This window comes from Mytilus edulis, chromosome 7 (assembly GCF_963676685.1).
Source record: "Mytilus edulis chromosome 7, xbMytEdul2.2, whole genome shotgun sequence".
NCBI lineage: Eukaryota > Metazoa > Mollusca > Bivalvia > Mytilida > Mytilidae > Mytilus > Mytilus edulis.
In genome coordinates this window covers 16,566,844-16,585,161 of record NC_092350.1, presented here as the reverse complement: position 1 = coordinate 16,585,161, position 18,318 = coordinate 16,566,844, and the positions used below count along the sequence as shown (strand labels likewise).

General features: G+C 32.7%; 1 protein-coding gene across 1 annotated transcript in view; it reads left to right on the top strand.

The window, feature by feature from the left end:
* Positions 1-18,014, top strand: part of LOC139480859 (scavenger receptor cysteine-rich domain superfamily protein-like) — a 33,882-nt gene extending 15,868 nt beyond the window's left edge. Inside the window, exons 9-15 of the mRNA XM_071263781.1 lie at positions 1,598-1,782; positions 5,384-5,534; positions 7,971-8,179; positions 11,134-11,287; positions 11,901-12,079; positions 17,358-17,490; positions 17,645-18,014. Coding sequence (XP_071119882.1) covers positions 1,598-1,782; positions 5,384-5,534; positions 7,971-8,179; positions 11,134-11,287; positions 11,901-12,079; positions 17,358-17,490; positions 17,645-17,879 — 1,246 coding nt within the window. The 3' untranslated portion in view covers positions 17,880-18,014. The remainder of the gene's footprint in view (positions 1-1,597; positions 1,783-5,383; positions 5,535-7,970; positions 8,180-11,133; positions 11,288-11,900; positions 12,080-17,357; positions 17,491-17,644) is intronic.
* The last annotated feature ends 304 nt before the right edge of the window (positions 18,015-18,318 follow it).

Genomic DNA, 18,318 nt, shown 5'->3' with positions numbered 1-18,318 from the left:
TTAGCCTTTAATTCCAAAACATTTTGAGCCATAACCTCCCAAAATCATTCCTTTCCTTTCCTTAATGGTATGGAAACTTGTGGTATAATTTCAGAGAGATTCATACACTTAAACACAAGTTAATGTTTGAAAAGTACAAAAATGCTTTTTTTGGGCCTCTGTTTTGACACCTAATTCCTAAACTATTGGGACCAGATACAGAATGTATATCGGGGTTAAACTTATTCGAATGCCCAAACAAAGACACTAAGTACAGATCTGAGAGTGTGAACTCACAATTAATGACAGACAGTCCAAAATCAGTAAAAACTATTTTTAAAAATTATTCAGCTAAGACTAAAAATTGTAAATATTATTATTTGTTTATTATTTTTTCAGTATTTTAAAAGTTACATTGAACAGTTACCTGTAATTTACGGAAGCCCTGGAGTGCCATGCAAAAATAAAATTACAACTTGTGCGCACGAGTTACACGTGATCTTATAGACATGCGCTGTTTTGCTAAAGAGACTACTTTATGGAACGCCGTAGCTGCCGAATACGAATATATGTATATATACATGAATGCACATACTTTTCAATATCTGTACATGTTTTTTCTATATGTACACATACTTTTCATATATATGAACATAGTTTACTGTATATGCACTTACTTTATATATATAACTCAACTAACAATACATTAAAGTTCTATATGATAAAGTAAAACTTTTGAATATTCCACACTATGTTTTAATTGTTTTGTGGTTGTGGATAACACCGATAGCTTCTACTGTTCAAGGGCATACGATACAGTTTTGGACCTACGGTGAATTTTGACGAAAACGTGCATGCAAGCTATTTTCACCTAGTCAATTGAAGTTTGTTAAAAAAGTATGCCTTCGTCGGTTACTTTTACAAATAAATGGGGTTGAATTTGTAGACATTTACTGAAATTTCGGTTTCTCTGACATTTTTATCGTTTGGAAAAACTTAACTCTTTCTTTCAAAAGAGCAGGTTTTTGTAAAAACCATCGTGAATATTTAGTCTGTTTAAGTTTGCTTTGAATTTGTGTAACAATGTTTTGGAAATTTATCATATTTTCATGATTTTATTAAAAAAAACGGCATTTTTTTGCTGTATATTTGTCTAGTGGCGTATTCTCGGTTACATTGATTTTAATTTCTTTGTTTGTTTTAGATATTTAAAGACTTCAAAAGTTTAAATAATATTCAAGGCTGACTGTTTTCTGTTATTTTTTCATTATTTTTACTTTAATGAATCTTATATTTTATCCTTGTAGATTGAATCATTCTTTATAATTTGAAATATCAAATTTTCAACATTTTCTGAGGAGGAAATGTCATCTAGAACCAGCCTGGTCTTGAATGTACAACATGTATTATCTGATTTTTTGTTGGATAAGTTAATAAAAGTACAAACAACGTATACTTTTTTGTTATTTCCGACAATTTGAAATTAAATACATACCTCTCTCAATGATTCTCACTTTATCTTTAAAATGTTGAGAGTCTTCAATAAAATAATATCAGGAAAGAATATAACGACGACTTGTATACTGTACTATACGATACCAATGTTCTATATTTAAAGATATGGTGGAACTCCAAAGTTAAACACATTTCCACCGGGACAAGGTCCAATCTGGATTGATGACATCCATTGTCCTTTCACGGCAAATGATATGAACGACTGTACAATCAGATGGGGTCCTCACTTTCGTTTTTATCACCACAAAGATGATGTTGGTGTGAAATGCAGAACGGAACCAGAACCAGGTAAAATTAAACACTGAGGACTATTATTGATTGAGGACTATTGTTGACTGATGACTATTGTTGACTGAGGACTATTATTGACTGAGGACTATTGTTGACTGATGACAATTGTTATGTAGCATTTTTTTCCGGCTCAAATAAAATATACATAATTATTGTGTAATATGAGGCAGGCATTACCTGTAAATGGGGACGACGTCTGTATGAATTATTTTTTTGTAACTTAAATATTTGTTAAAAAAAAAAGAAACGGAAATACCGTAACGTTTCCGATTTTGGTTCTGTTGTTAGGGACATGAATATCAACTATGTTGTCATTTTAAGAGATTTCCTGTTTACAAATTAAAACTTAGAATTTTTCGAAAAAGTAAGGATTTTCCTATCCCAGGAATAGATTACCTTAGCACAACTTTTTTTTGGAATTTTGGATCCTCAATGCTCTTTAACTTTGTATTTGTTTGGCTTTATAAATATTTTGATATGATCGTCACTGATGAGTGTTATGTAGACGAAACGCGCGTCTGGCGTACTTAATTATAATCCTGGTACCTTTGATAACTATTCCTTATAGAAAACAGAAACAAAACAAATATTTAATCTACATTAACTATCGATGCACACCAATATATTCGTTTGATAACCTACAAGGAAATATTAGTTAAAATGGACAAATAATACAGATGAACAAGCTGATAAGCTCGATATAAGTCCAAATGAAAGAAAAAAGTGAAGTTATTTCAAGAATAAATATAAAAAAGTGTAAAAATATATAAAAATATACCTCCAAACAAACGACAGATTAACTTTTTGTCAAAGTAATGGCTTAAAGACATAGTGCTTGTTTTGTTCCGTGTCTGTCATGAGTCAAGCCATTTTGAGTTAATGGTGTGCTGTCACAGACCTGTCTCCGGAAAAGGGTTTGAGCCTTCAAAAACATGTCTTTAACATTCTTTATTGGCCTATACCTTTAGGTCAAGAGCCTGTAATTCATTTGTATGGTTGGTTGTTGTCTGCCTGGTTTGTTCCCCGTTTTGTCATACCGGAGCCTTTTATAGCTTACTATACGGAATGGGTTTCGCACAATGTTGGAGGCCCTACGGTGACATATTTAAGTTGCTAACCTTTTCGTCATTAAGTCATTTAGATGGATCTTAGTCGCCTCATTGACAATCGTACCACATCTCTTTATTTTTGCATATGATGTATCAATTTCAACACATACATCCCTTCTTCAACCACTTGACAAAACCTTAAGAAGAGGAATCTCGCTTTGTTTATGTTCTTCATCTCAAAATCACAGTTTACACAAAAGGCTTGTTTGATCTTTGATGTTATTTCTACCCGATCACGGGCCTATCTTGATGGTCATATACCAGTTTTTATAATATAACATCGTACATATGAGGACAATGGACATAGAAGATAAGCAATCGAATTAGCAGGATCTACTTAATACACTTCCGGAGCTTCTGCTATCATCCCGGGTTTTCGATGGAGTTCATGTTGCGTATTATTTTCTTTGTACTCTGTAGTAGAGTGTTGTTTCTATGTCGTAATAACGACATCGCTATATATATAAAATAATATGTATTATGATTGCCAAGAGACTAAATGACACAGAAATTAATAACTATAGGTCATTATAATGCCCTCAATAATGAGAAAAGCCCCCGCATAGTCAGCTATAAAAGAGGGATGAAAGATATCAGAGGGAGAGTCCCCGAAATGACAGCTTTTTAGCAATTTAATTCAAACGAGTCACTATGTCGTAATAACGAAATCGCTATACATATATAAAATAATATGTATTATGATTGCCAAGAGACTAAATGACACAGATATTAACAACTATAGTTCATCATAATGCCCTCAATAATGAGAAAAGGCCCCGCATATTCAGCTATAAAAGTAGGGCGAAAGATACCAAAGGGAGAGTCCCCGAAATGAAAGCTGTTTAATAATTTAATTTAAACGAGTGAAAATAACAGTTTTAATAATGTACAAACAAATAAAACCAAACAACGAATATGTAAATCAGCAACAAATGACAATCACTGAATTACAGACGCCTGACCGCTATGTGATAATAGCGACAACCTTATAGTTTAACTTTTCACTTTTTGAAGCGATAGTAATTTAAAAATGGTCGTCAGTATATAGGCAAAGTTTGTAGCGTAAATAAATTCTTTTTTTGTTTAGAATAATGAACACTATATGCAATCAAGCTTAATTAAACCTCAGACTTGAAGAGAAAACTGAAAAAAGGGTTTCTAACCTCAGGAATATTAATCCTTGGCTATCTTAGATTTAATGCAGTTTCTAACCTCAGGAATATTAACCCTTGGCTATCTTAGATTTAATGCAATCAGTATGCATCATCATCAGGGTACAGCTCATTTGTATAATAAAATTAACGGTACCAATTTTCTTGCACCAGATGCGCATTTCGACAATACATGTCTCTTCAGTGATGCTCGTGGTCAAAATATTTGCAATAACAATTGCATATTTTTGCAAATACTCGAAATTTAGATAATTTCTGAAAACAATTCAGCATGCCAAGGTTAATATCCCTGAGGTTAGAAACCTTTTTTTCAGCTTTCAGTCCAATTTTGATGTGTTTTCGTCTTATTTGGGGCCAACAGAGGGTATCAAGGCCTTGGGATACGCTGGTTTGCTAAAAAACGCAACAATCCACAAGAAACCAAATGACACAGAAGTTAACAATTATAATTGGTCTTCGTACGGACTTTGACAATGATCACAGCCGATACCGCATAGTCAGCTGTAATCGGCCCCGAAATGACAAATGTAATACAATTCAAACGAGAAAACCTAGCGGCCTAATTTATGTTAAAAAATAAACGAAAAACAAATATGTAAAACATCAACAAACGACAACCACTGAATTAAAGACTTGGGACAGACACATGAAGAACCTGGCGGGGTTAAACATGTTAGCGGGATCCCAACCCTCCCCCTAAGTTCGTAGGAATAGTTGTCCTGGGGAACAGTGGTTAAAAGAACATGGGGTACAAAGTTTTAATAGGGCTTCAATGGAGAGGACGCTTGAAGAACCTCATTAAGAACCAACAATAGCAATGCAGTTATAAGTGCTACAAGCCTCATTAGTACATTAAGATTCAAGTGTGTACAAATGAAGGTACAGAGATCCGTGGATCTGAGCACTATGAGTTCAAAATGAAACATAGTCTTTATTAGGGAAAGCTTAAAATTCATATTATTCAGAACCTGCAATGTAAATGCAGGACTTCATAATTCGTTGTTTGATTTTTGTTTGTACATTATTAAAACCGTTATTTTTACTCGTTTGAATTAAATTGTTAAACAGCTTTCATTTCGGGGACTCTCTCTCTGGTATCTTTCGTCCTACGTTTATAGCTGACTATGCGAAATTACGACAATGCGATGTTATGTCGAAATAACGACGTAAAATTTTTTTTTTTGAATGGCCCTTATTGGCTGCCGTAGTTTCTCTTTATCTGATGAATTTTGCTTGTCCCTATGGTATCTTCTATCCTTTTTTTGTTTTTCTCCTGCTAGTTTCATAATCAAAGTATTTATGTATTGATTTGTTTAGAGCCAGAACGAAAGGTTCGATTAATAGGACCACTGAGTACAGAAGGAGAAGGTAGATTGGAGTACTTTAAACATGGACATTGGAGAACAGTATGCAAGGCTTACATGGGCACATCCGAAGCTTCCGCATTTTGTTTCCTGCTTGGATATAGGTATGCTTTAGAGGTTCAAAGGAATTAGTATCACTGACCTTGTTTAAGTAAGATGGCGTAATTGCTACAAGTTCATCATTATGTTATCACTATGTTATTTAGGCAATATGCATTTCAATATGCATGCGTGAATGAAATTATTTCAAATTTTGAATGTAGAACAAGCAAATTCCCCAACAACCAAAGTGTGGTGTCTGAAATAATAACAAATGACGTTATTTTGCTACATATCTGTATGGTTAACAATATTCAAGATAGGATTTCGATCTCTATTATACAAACAATAATGTTTTCTATGTGTTATATCTATTTTACGTGACTCTGTATTTATGTATCCCATCATACTTTGAACGACAAAATAATTTTATGTCTACCTGTGCGAATTTCAAACGCGCAATTTTACACCAGTACTTCAAACCTTCCATCCTTTATTGGTGGATTTTACATAGATAAATAAAATCGTATAATATAAGCCAAATGAGGATGTTAAATTTGATGTATGCCTTTTTGTGCTTCTTCGTTACATTTGTTGTTTTTATAGTGATTAAGATAATCACACAATGTTGACTGCTGTACCCCTATTTTTGACATTTTTATCTATTGTGTCTGTTTGTTTTGTTCACGCATTGTTGACAATGATATTTGATGCGACTGTCAGACAAGTGAGAGGTTTAGCTAGCTATAAAACCAGGTTCAATCCACCATTTTCTACATAAGAAAATGCCTGTACCAAGTCAGGAATATGACAGTTGTTATCCATTCGTTTGATATGTTTGAACTTTTGATTTTGTTATTTGATTGTGGACTTTCCCTTTTGAATTTTCCTCGGAGTTCAGTATTTTTGTGTTTTTACTTTTTTCGTCAGTTCTTTTCGTGTGTCATATTGAAATGGTTTTAGTTATTTGCAGAATTTTATGTTATTAAAATAGCAGGTCTTTAATTGTTTCTTTTAAATATTATTGACTGAAACTGTCTATTTTTGAAGATTTATTTTTATCTTTGGGTTAGTCTTTGTATCATTGACATCTACCAACAACTCCACGATCCATCAAACCAGATTTATGTTTTAAGACGTAATAACACATTTGAACCCTAGAATATAAAAAACCCGCAAAGCTTTATTCTCATTTAAACAGTATCTGCTTTACATGCGGTATCAGTTGTATTGCTAATGATAAAGAAATTATTGGCGAGCCTCCTCATGGGGTTCTTGATTATGCGATTTTATAGTGATTATTAAATTCTGATTACCAGACCAAACATTTCATGATTATTTCATCATTTCATAATCTGTATTTTTGATTATTTGATTATTTGATTATCTTGTTTAGAATTTTTTTAATGATTCTGTGATTATATTGGCAAACAATTTGTGATTATGTGATTACCTAGACACCCCAATGAGTGGCCGCATTGGTAAAAAGTGGTAAACGTACCAAGGAGCGCGTATATTTGTTTGCGAGGTAACGAATACAACTGAAAACACTTAGTTACAATACATCTTTTCACGTCATTTAAACCCACAAACCAACTAGTTACATTTTGCTGATTGCCAAAATGCCTATCCTACTCTAGGAGCCTCGTCAGTGATTGTTTTTTTTTTGCCTTTCCGAAGTCAATCAGAAACCTCGTCAATGATTGGTTAATATGCCTGTCTTTGGTCGGGAACCTTGTCACCAATTTTAGTTGCTTATTAACTTCTAAATTAAAGCTGATCAATCTTCTGAATAAAGTTTTGTAACTGCAGAATGAATTCCTTACTTGTAAAGACTAGGGATAATTTAGACCTTGTTATACGATTGCGACGCGTGTCTAGACTAGAACTCGTTTAATTTGTACTACGTTTGTTTGTCCTACGTTAATTAGTAGTGATTGTATAGACATGGAACGATTGATAATTTATAATTGTTCGGATGGCACGCTTGTCTTGAATTGGTCGTATTAAGAATTCGTCAATCAGACAATGTTCTATCGTCAAACCCTGAAAATTGACGTTTTAATAGATGTTCTTTATTGTTGTCAATTAATGTCTCAGTACCTTTAATCAATCGTTTCCTTTTTTAATAATAGATAACTATGTCCTATCTAACTCATACCGTCAATACAAAGATATATTGATTAATTGTTGGTGCTTAACACCGACTTCAGCACACTTGACTATTTCATGGAGGCCATATTTTTTTATTAATTAGGAAGCCGGAATAACCAGAGAGAGCCACTGAACTCGACAGGAAATCTGAATCACCTTTCCAAGAGCGGGATTTGAACTAACAACCACAATTTCAGTAGGCTAGCGATGAGTGTAGATGAAATACTTAGCTAAAGACCACTCTGCCATCTAGGCAATTTTCATACAAAGAAGGAGTAAATACAAGTTGCTCTTCTTTTCTACTTCTATATTAGTATGTTTTGATTATATTATTATCTTTTTTCCAGGAATGGTGGTTATATCTTACAAAATCGAGATAGTTTGAATGCATCCAGATTTTATGGACCTCCTTGGAATGAATATTTGGATTGTCCTTGGAACACAACTGATATTGAAACATGCCTGACGCGGAACTGGGCATATAAAGATTTCAGAAAGACGTGTGATGCGCATACCAATGATGCAGCGCTAAAATGTAGATCTGATGAGTATCCTGGTAAGGAAATTAAATCCCGTGAGATTACATTGCCATCACCGTCCGTCCCTCTGTTCGTCAACAAATATACAATCACACTTTTCTCTGTAAACCGGAATAATTTCTCATTTGGTCATCAGTGATGAGCTGTTACGCTTGAACACTTTTCGGATTTGTCAGATACCTACTTCCGATTGCTGATACTTTGATACTTTTAATATACTGAATAAGCTAAAGTTTTTCATCACACTTTTCTCAAAAACTGCTCAACAGAATGTTTTTGTTTTTGGTCAGCCGCTCAAAAGTGATAAACTGTAACATATGTGCGCTTACTTTCGTACCTGTTCGATATCTACATCCTGTTTCCGATACTTTGAATTACGAATGTGGGTATGCTTACCATGACAACGAATTCTTTCTTGTTGAATTTAATATCTATTTTTGTTAATCGGAGGAACTTGTTCCAAATGTTGTAGACACACTCCCGTTTTCTATTCCTATATTGTGAAATCCCTGTGATATTTAACAACTTGCAACTTGTTTATCAGAATCTACGCGTACCCGTCCTAAGCACCTGGAATCACCCTTGGTTTTTGATGGGGCTTGTGTTATTCAGTCTTGCTTTTGATATAGTGTTTTGTAGGCTGTTGATTGTCTTTTCGCAGTTTTTCATTTTCTGTCAATGGTTCTGTCTCCTTTTGGTATCTACCCTCCCTTTTTTATAATGAAAATAAATATTTATTATTTCCATTGAAACAGATTTTGAAATGATACCAATTTTATGAAATGGTTCAAAAGTTATGGTTAATTATGTATTATAAAACAGAATATAGTTATATTTGCCAAAATAAAATTAATTGAAGGAACAATTTCATATTTCATCTCAGAAATTATAAAAATTAGTGAAAAAAGATGGTTAGAATGAGTGTGTCAAAGTAGAAATAAGAAGATGTGGTATGAGACATCTCCAAGTCACAATGCGTAAAAAAGAAAAACAATTATAGGTCAAAGTACGGCCTTTAACAAGGAGCCTTGGCTCACACCGAACTACAAGGTACAACGAGTCCCTAAAGGAATAGGGTAAAACAATTCAAGACTTATCTTATTAGTTTTTTATAAAAAAAAAATAATACGTTTTGTTCATAATAATAAATTAGCTGTTAACAAAACTTTGAATTTTTGAAATACTAAGGCTTTTCTACCTCAGAAATAGATTACCTTAGCTGTATTTGGCAAAACGTTTAGGAACTTTTTTGGTCTTCAAGTTTATTTGCAGTCCCATTTAAAGCATGCACATGTCTTCACACTGTTTATTTTAATACTAATTCAACAGAATTTGTTCTTTTTTTTTGTGTTGAAATTCATGTCCTAATGCAGCACCAATCTAATACTTTGTGCAGAAGGAAATCGTATCATAGAATTTTTACATATGCAATTGGCATTTTCGGTCAAGTTTTGTTATATCGACAGTAAATCTGTCATGATACATTTTGGGGGGATTATAGTTCTTAGACGCAGTCACTTTTGTCTGAGTCTGAATTCACAATGACGATTTATGCATGCAAACATGTAGCAGCACAAGCTTGTGGTGTTCAAACACCCGGTACGGTTACGGTTTACAATTATATATTTTCCATTTTGATTTTTCTCTATGTTGGAATATTCTAAATAGATTTACAAGTTGAGAATATCAATACTCTTCATTTGCTTTTTATTTGAAAATTTTGATGTATATTTGGCTTCAGTTTGCATTTGGTACTGCTCTGTACATAATAGAATTAACTTTGTATTTTTTTCACTATAAATGTTAATTCATTGGAAAAATCATTTCAAAGACAATAAAACAAATTGAGAAAGTCGTCTTTCTTGCGTATGCATTTAATGTATTGCTATATAAGTTTTCGACATTCAAATATTATACCTTACGTTATGTAGATGTAAATCAACATTAATGTAGATGTAAATTAACATTAATGTAGATGTAAATTAACATAAGTATAGGTGTATCCCAGACTGCATCAGCATATTCAAGTATAAGCCTATTTTAAGAATATAAAAATATATTGTATATTATTCCATGAAAATCTGAAGACGTTACGCGCGATGTTCGTACCTCATTGGAAAATCGGTGTAGTTGGCAAGATGCAAGTCCAAAATACACAATTTTGTGATATCATATCCATTGCTAATTGTACGTATTTTAAAAAATAATGTGTTTTAAAATAAAAACGAAAAAAATAATTGTTGAAACTATGTTTTATGCTGCATGCGACAAGCTTCATTTTTGAAAAACGGCTATTTTTAGGTTGTCCCGCGTAACATATTTCATTAATTGTAACCACTAAACTATAATTTTTTTTCCATTATTTAACAGAATGGTTCCTTCAGTCTTTTATGCATTTTTTATGACGTTGTGATGACGTAATAGAAAATATAAGCGTTCCATACTACAAGGGCAAATCTGTCTCACTGGGGAAAAAATTGGGATTCCAGATTTGAGAATCAAAAAAACATTATCTCAAATGGAAAAAGTTTAGTATTTGTATTTACTACATCAATGTTAATTTGCTTAATTTTATGAATTTAAAGACAAATATCCTGAAAAATGATATATATGGTAATTTATGAGCGATTTTCAAAAGCTTACAAGGTTGTCGCACCGCCTTTTTTTGACGTAAATACGAACTCAACTCAAATTTACGTCAATTGTTTGCTTATCAGTGCTCTTTTAATGGTAGAATTTTATGATTTTTCAAAAAACTAAAATACATCAATTTTCGATAAGTAGTTAAAAAGCAAAAAGCACCATCGATTTTGCGGAGTCTTACAAGAATGTCGCACTTGCTTAAAACAACGTTTCAGTCGAATTTGTGTTTGAACGTTACGAAATATTCGCGACGATGTGTTACGCTTACATGTACGAACATTGCGCGTAACGTCGAAATCTTATAAAAACTTATAACCATGTATTTTAGAATATGAAGTTAAATTGATTGGTGGAAGTTTGAATGAAGGACAACTGCGTATCGAGTATAACAATTCATGGTACAGTGTATGTAGTTTGAGGAACAATTGGCGAGACGTAAGAGCTACAACCGCTGCAGTTGTATGCAGACAACTTGGATACACGTAAGTATATGGTTTTGAACGAGATTTTATTAAACTATTTTGGATAATTTAAGGCGGTTCGAGTGATCATGAATAAGAGATTTGAAAAAACTAACATGCATTAATTGATATGTCGTGAACAAATTAATTAATTAGAAATGTCAGAAAATATTAGACCTATCTAATACACCTTATCGCTATTTGTCCGCCATTACGGGAAATCACACAGGTTCGCGTAAAATTTTGACGTCACAAAACAAAATATCTGACGTCACAATGGAAAAGTGATTGTTGTTTGCGTCAAAAGTTCAAGCGACCGGGTCAGCCGGGATTAGCGATAAGGTGTATGCGTTGTTGAATGTATAAAACCTATCTCTGTTGAACTTTTTTTGTCTCTATCTATCTTTTATCCGTTATGGATACAACACAATGTAAATTAATAATATTTCAAATTTATTTATTATAAGGTTTGTATAAAAGTAATTGATTGTTTGTTCAATTGTTTTAATATCTTTAAAGACATATATTTAGTGCATTGCTGTTTCAAAAGATGTCTTATTCAGCAGTAACAGAGTATTTCATGTTTTCAATCAAGGAAAAGCTTTGTAACGACTGCAATTTTTAAATACTGTAGGAATGGCGGTGAATACAGATTTATAACAATTGATCAACCAGACTTGTGGATAGGTCTTGATTGTAATGGAAAAGAAATGAATGTTGGACAATGCAATTACTTCATGACATACACTTACTGTGGTCCAATCGGCTACTCAAATGCTGTGTATATCAAATGTTACGAGGTGGATGATGCGGGTGAGTAATACATTTAAGTATTTGTCCATTAAATGGAAAATATCTCCGACAATTTACAGTAAATATTCATGAAATAATTTGACGCAATGCATTAAAGATATAAGAAGATGTGGTCTGATTGCCAATGAGACAACTCCCCATCCAAATCACAGTTTTATACACGTCTTACTTCCAACATTTCACATGTAATATGATTTAGCATTGATAAAGGTTAGCAGCGTTACACATAACGCAAAAAAACTCATTCAACTAAGAACTGTTAAATTTTTGTAACTACATTTTTATCCTTCAACCATATGCAATTATGAGTAAACCGGTATGTCAAGCTTTTCATTTGTTTACCAATACATTGTTGTGACATTGTCATGAAAGGTACGTGCAGTGAGGAAAGTTGCATTTTGGGGGAATATAAAATATAATTTTGAAATGCCTTGCGATGTTTTACTTCCAATAAAATTTACGAATTCGTATGAATGTAAAGTATTTTTTTTTTTATAGTTATGCGAGCCATAGAAAGGAATAAAAAGTTGTTTTTCTCTTGTTTCTAAGCGGGTACAAACAAAATTGAAAATTATCTACAATTGCGTATATTGTTATAATCCTGCAGTTGAATCTTCACTATTATGCTCCTATTATAGGCGAGTGTAATATTTGAAAAAGACGTCTAGTTAAGGACTTTAATGCACCCACCTAACACACGGCTATTTTTTTTTTTAAATGAAAGAATAATGATTAAACTTTGATTTTTGCCCGGTCGTCACAAAATCGTACGGTGCAGTTTTTGTAAAATTGACGTTTATTTCAGAAATTAGTTGAAAATTATTTTATTACGACATGTTTTTCAAGCAAAAGAAATTAATCGTATCTCTTCTTTTAGACAGAATAATTAAGTGAATTAGATTCTTAAAATAATGAAAAACAACATTTACAACTGTAAGTCCGCATGCTTTTTTATTCCTTCTAAATATTTGACATTTTGTACGAAAATTTTCATAATCCCGACCTTTTCGGATCTACAATTAAATTTTTATTAAATGTTTTTGCAATCTATCCGTTTTAGATGACACCAAATTACTCATCAGTTATCGTTTTTTCATTCAAGATCAAGACTTTATCTCAACATTTCTTAAAATCACGAATTTCTGTAATTTTATGATGTTGGGTAAAATCACTATAATTTCCGGAATCCCTTATCTATTTCGTTATCGTTTTTTACTGAATATATTAGTCGATTTCCGTGTACGTAATAGTGCTATTAGAGTACGATAAATCATATTTAAACGGTTCTATTTCTATCTTTAACTTCAGTGTAGCTTGAATAGATATAAAATCGTCGAAAATAAAGATCAAATAAAAGTAAAACATAGTTTTTGAGTTCTGTAGAATTCACCTCTTTCTAAATAAGGAATCGTATCGGAAAATTGTAGAAAATCTTCCGAGTCGTGTCAAATTTTCACAGTCCAGTTCACAATGAAACCCTTCCTTTGCTAAAAAGCAAAAAAACTATCCATTTATTGACACAGATGCATAGTCTGTCATATATTTACTGCATAGAAACTATGTAGTTAACACTTAAATGAAGATACAGTTGTATTGCCGCAGTGGGAAAACGAAAAGATGAAGTTTACAGAAGACTGGTCGATGAATATGAAAAAAATGAAAACATCCCATTTGAAAATACAAAATATCATAAGAGTTGCTATAAATATTTCAAAAGTAAGCACAACCTATCAACTTCTGTTTTGTCTGTACAAAGACTTTGTACTACATGTACCAATTCTACCGACCAGTAGATCTTCTCATATATTAACGAGGACAGTAGATCTACAACTCATTCTGATTTGTCTGTGTGTATATTTTGCAAATGTATAAAGCCTATAAGCAAATTACACAACTTCATAACGTATCCTCTGAGGAGCAAACTCAAGCTGTATTGAGTGTTACTACATATATCTCCTACAATGATCTGATTTACAAAATAACTCATGATAATTTTACTATTAAATCTTTATACCATCGAGCTTGCATCGCTAAATATTTGCTACAAAATTTGAAATCAGAAATTAAAGAGCTATTTAGTTCTTTTAAAACATAAAACAGCTTTTACTAACATTTTGACGATTAAAGATGACGTGCCTGTACACAAGGAAGTATTCTGGTTAACAACTTCAATTACTTGATCAGTTAACCGGGCATAATTTCTGCCCGGGGATCGCCGCCGAGAAAACTACACAACATATTATCAGCTTCATAGTTACATGTATACAGCTTCAACAAGGCCAAGGTACATCCAATATTGTATACAGTAGCTCTATAATTTTGTCTTATGCCGTAATGACGGAAAATTACTCGTTTAAAATGACTGTGATATTCGGTCTGTAAAATTTAAAGATCTGAGCAGTGACTGCGAAACTGGTTGCAAGCACTTAGTGCAGCTACTTTACGGAAGCAGATATAGGGTAAAGTTGTAATCCAATCAGATGAATATCCATTATCTAAAACTATTTCACTGGATTATTCAAATGAAATTATGCCACCTGCTTTAAAAACATTTCTGTGTTGTCTTTTGGATGATGGCACATCTGCGGCAGTTAATAAAGCGTACGGTATTCCTATTGACAAAGTTCTTAGATGTATGGCTTTAGTAGAATGTATATTATCTATAAATATTTTTTTTACTCTTTTTCATTTAGGTTTATCACTACCAATGCACCGTGTTTATGGACACACCTTTGATAACTATTAACAAGTTTGACTGATCAGGAGATTAGAAACAATGAAAATGGGGTATACATTCTACATGGCATTATTTTTCTTCTGGGGGTTAAAATTTTATCCAAGACAATGTCGACCCAACTACAGAAACAATAAAAGATCTCCGTATGACTTTGGTTGGCTAAAAGGCAACATCGGTCCGGTATGATGTCATCCAACTTTGTACAGATTTGATCTGTTCACGCATTGGTATAGGTATAGGGGGAGGGTTGAGATTTCCAAAAACATGTTTAACACCGCCGCAATTTTGCGCCTGTCCCAAGTCAGGAGCATCGTGCCTTTCTTAGTTTTGTATGATTTTTTATTTTAACTTCTTGAGTATATTTCGAAGCTTAGTATGACGTCCATTATCATTTCAAAGTAGTACATTTTTATTTAGGGGCCAGCTGAAGAACGCCTCCGGGTTTGGGAGTTTCTTGCTGCGTTGACGACCCATTGGTGGTTTTTGGCCGTTGCCTGCTTTTTAGTGGCTTGTTGTCTCTTTGACAAATCCCTCATGTCTATTCCAAATTTTTAATTCAATCTGTATATAGTAGATCTTGTGTCCGCTTTGAGCAAAACCTCTGAAGATGTATATTTAAAAGGGCAAAGCGTGTACTGATATATGCCCATGCCAAGGAAGTTGTCTTTGTATTGATATATTGACCGATAAGAATGATGAGATTACAAGTTAAAATGAAGCTATAATATTCCGATATCGCAATATTCCGACACCTAAATGGTCCAACATCCCATTGGTCCGACGTTTCGACTACGGGATTTTAACATTAGAAAGCCAAATAAAATGTTCAATATTAGGATAGCCTTGTCCTCCGTTTGAAGCGGTGAAACACGATAAAAAAAAAACGTAATACTTAGTGCCAAAGTAGCCGAACGTCATCACTAGTGTAATATTTAAAAAGAGTACAAACTACTTTGTCAAGTGTTGTTTGATTAATTATATATCTCAAGATACACGGCGGCCGACTGAAGTACAATTTTGTTGATATAAATATACCAGTAGCACTTTACTCATTTTAGTTATGTTTGTTAGTACTCTTATCATATCTGATTTAGTGATGTATGAGTTGTTAATGTCTGTGTCATTTTGGTCTTTTGTGGATAGTTGTCTCATTGGCAATCATACCACATCTTCTTTTTATATATCAACATATTGCAACATATATAAAAGAAAATCTGCTCTATGGTTGTCAGGCTTTCAAACTAACAGGAGACCATTCGCTTCCTCAATTTTAATAAACAGCTCATCATGGGACTTTTCTAAACAATTAAAAATACGTCATATGTTATATTTTCCCCTTGCTTCAAATATTTTGTTTCGGATTATTTATATCAAATTTGCAGATATATATGTTTGTAAATACGTGCAATCAAATGATATGGAGGTATTATATGATTTAGATAATGCAAGGGCGACTACAGATACATTTGTGTGACTTAAATGTTGATTTTCAAAGACTCCGAGAGAAAACGTTATATTTAACATGCGTTACCGTTAAAATCAACCAATATTAATTAATATTATGATAGAAATATATTTTCCCAACAGTAATACAGCATTCCTATAAAATTGTTTCGTTTTTGCATTTGTTTTGACTCGATTTTACAACTGGAAGTATCCGTGAATTGAAATTGCACCCATGACCTTTGACCTCGATTTAAAAAAAAATGCACCATAATTTCTTTTGACGACCGGGATATTTAGAAAGTACACATTCTTAGCTTTCTAGTGATATATAATTTAGCCGTGTGTTAGGTAGGTGCATTAAAAATGTAAATTTGGCTCTCATATCACTCGCCTATTAAGGACGTATTGTCGACCTCGCAGCGAGTTATCCAACACAGTTTTATGGACTATGATTAGTATACTCCATAACATAGCTCAGTGAAATACAGGCTCACTAAAACTATTGAAATTTTAGAAGTTTACTTTAGATAAGATATATTCAGAAATGATTTTGATAATTCACATGTTTGTAGAGGCAGCGATGACTTAATTATTAACAGTTGCAATACTAAAAGTTTTTTATGTCATTAAACAATAGATAACGATTTTTTTTTAACAAATATGTATTATTCTCGTTATGCTGCGCATAAAAGTGTAATTTCCGATTTGTTGAATGTTTTACCTTGATAACCCATTTGATCAATGTCGAATATATTTTCTTGATAGTTCATGTAACACATGAAGTAAAAATGTATTTGTATACCTGTAATTGGCTGAATAAAGTATAACACAATATAAATTTAATGTACAGTGTTTACCTGTCCCTAGTCAGGACCCTCGCCAGTAGACGTATTCAGTAAAAACTTATTGTGTATGTCAAACTGGGAATTGGGTGTTGCAGTTATTTCGTAATCGTTGTTTAATCTAATGACTGGAGTGATTTTAAGCCGCACACCTGGTATAGAACCTTATCTGGTATGTGAATGTGTTTTCTTTTAATGAAAGTCATAAATTTTAGTTGATAAATGCATGAATGCCGTTTTGATCAATTTTCAGACCGTCAGATGTCAACTTATATTGAAGATGATGGAAGAGCTCTTATTCATCGGAATGGGATCTCATGGGAAATTTGCTCTAACACATGGGGAGATATAGAAGCAGATGCATTTTGTCGAATGTTAGTGAACAGGTTAGTTATGAATTTGACTTCCCTCTGGTATCTTTCGTCCCTCTTTTAGACTAGTTTGACAAGCTTTGAATCTATTAATGCTCTCTTTATATCCGCGACATAGATGCTAGTGTTTATTTATCATTATTTAATTGATGTCATTTATTGTTTTCAGTGGTGGAGTTGAAACTTATCTGCCGTATGGACGAGTCCAACCTAGATCAGGAGTATATAATGTAATTTCCAATATGTTTTGTCCACGAGGAACGCATCATCTTGGTGACTGTTTCTATGGTCCTACCCACGGAGACGGAAACCATTTTTATAATCCATGGGAGCCTAGTATATGTAAAGCTACTGGTGAATACCGTGCTCAACGTATTGTTGTGGGTGGTGTTTCATGCTCTTGATAACATTGAAACGGACATTTCATTCTCTTCGATAATTATTGTCGCAATGCATGTGAACTGTTTTTGCACAATGTCGGAATTTGCATTTTTATTTTTTTTTTAATTCTAATTTGCATATTAAAAATAAAATCATAATTACATTGTTCTGTTTATTTGAAAATGATAAAAATAATTATAAAGGAAAAAACAACATCTTTTTAAATTATTTCATTGTGATAATAATGAAATTGAACTACGCATAGGTTTAATTTTGGACACTGAAATATCTTAACTAAACAAATGTAGCATATAGATATACATATATATTAGTAACATTGGTTTTTTTTTGTGTTTGTTTGTGTGTGCTTCAATTGTAGTCTGTAATTATATGTTGTTCATTACTTGTAATTAGTATATTTGTGTTATAAAATGTAAATCTTCAGTATAATGGAGGAAATAA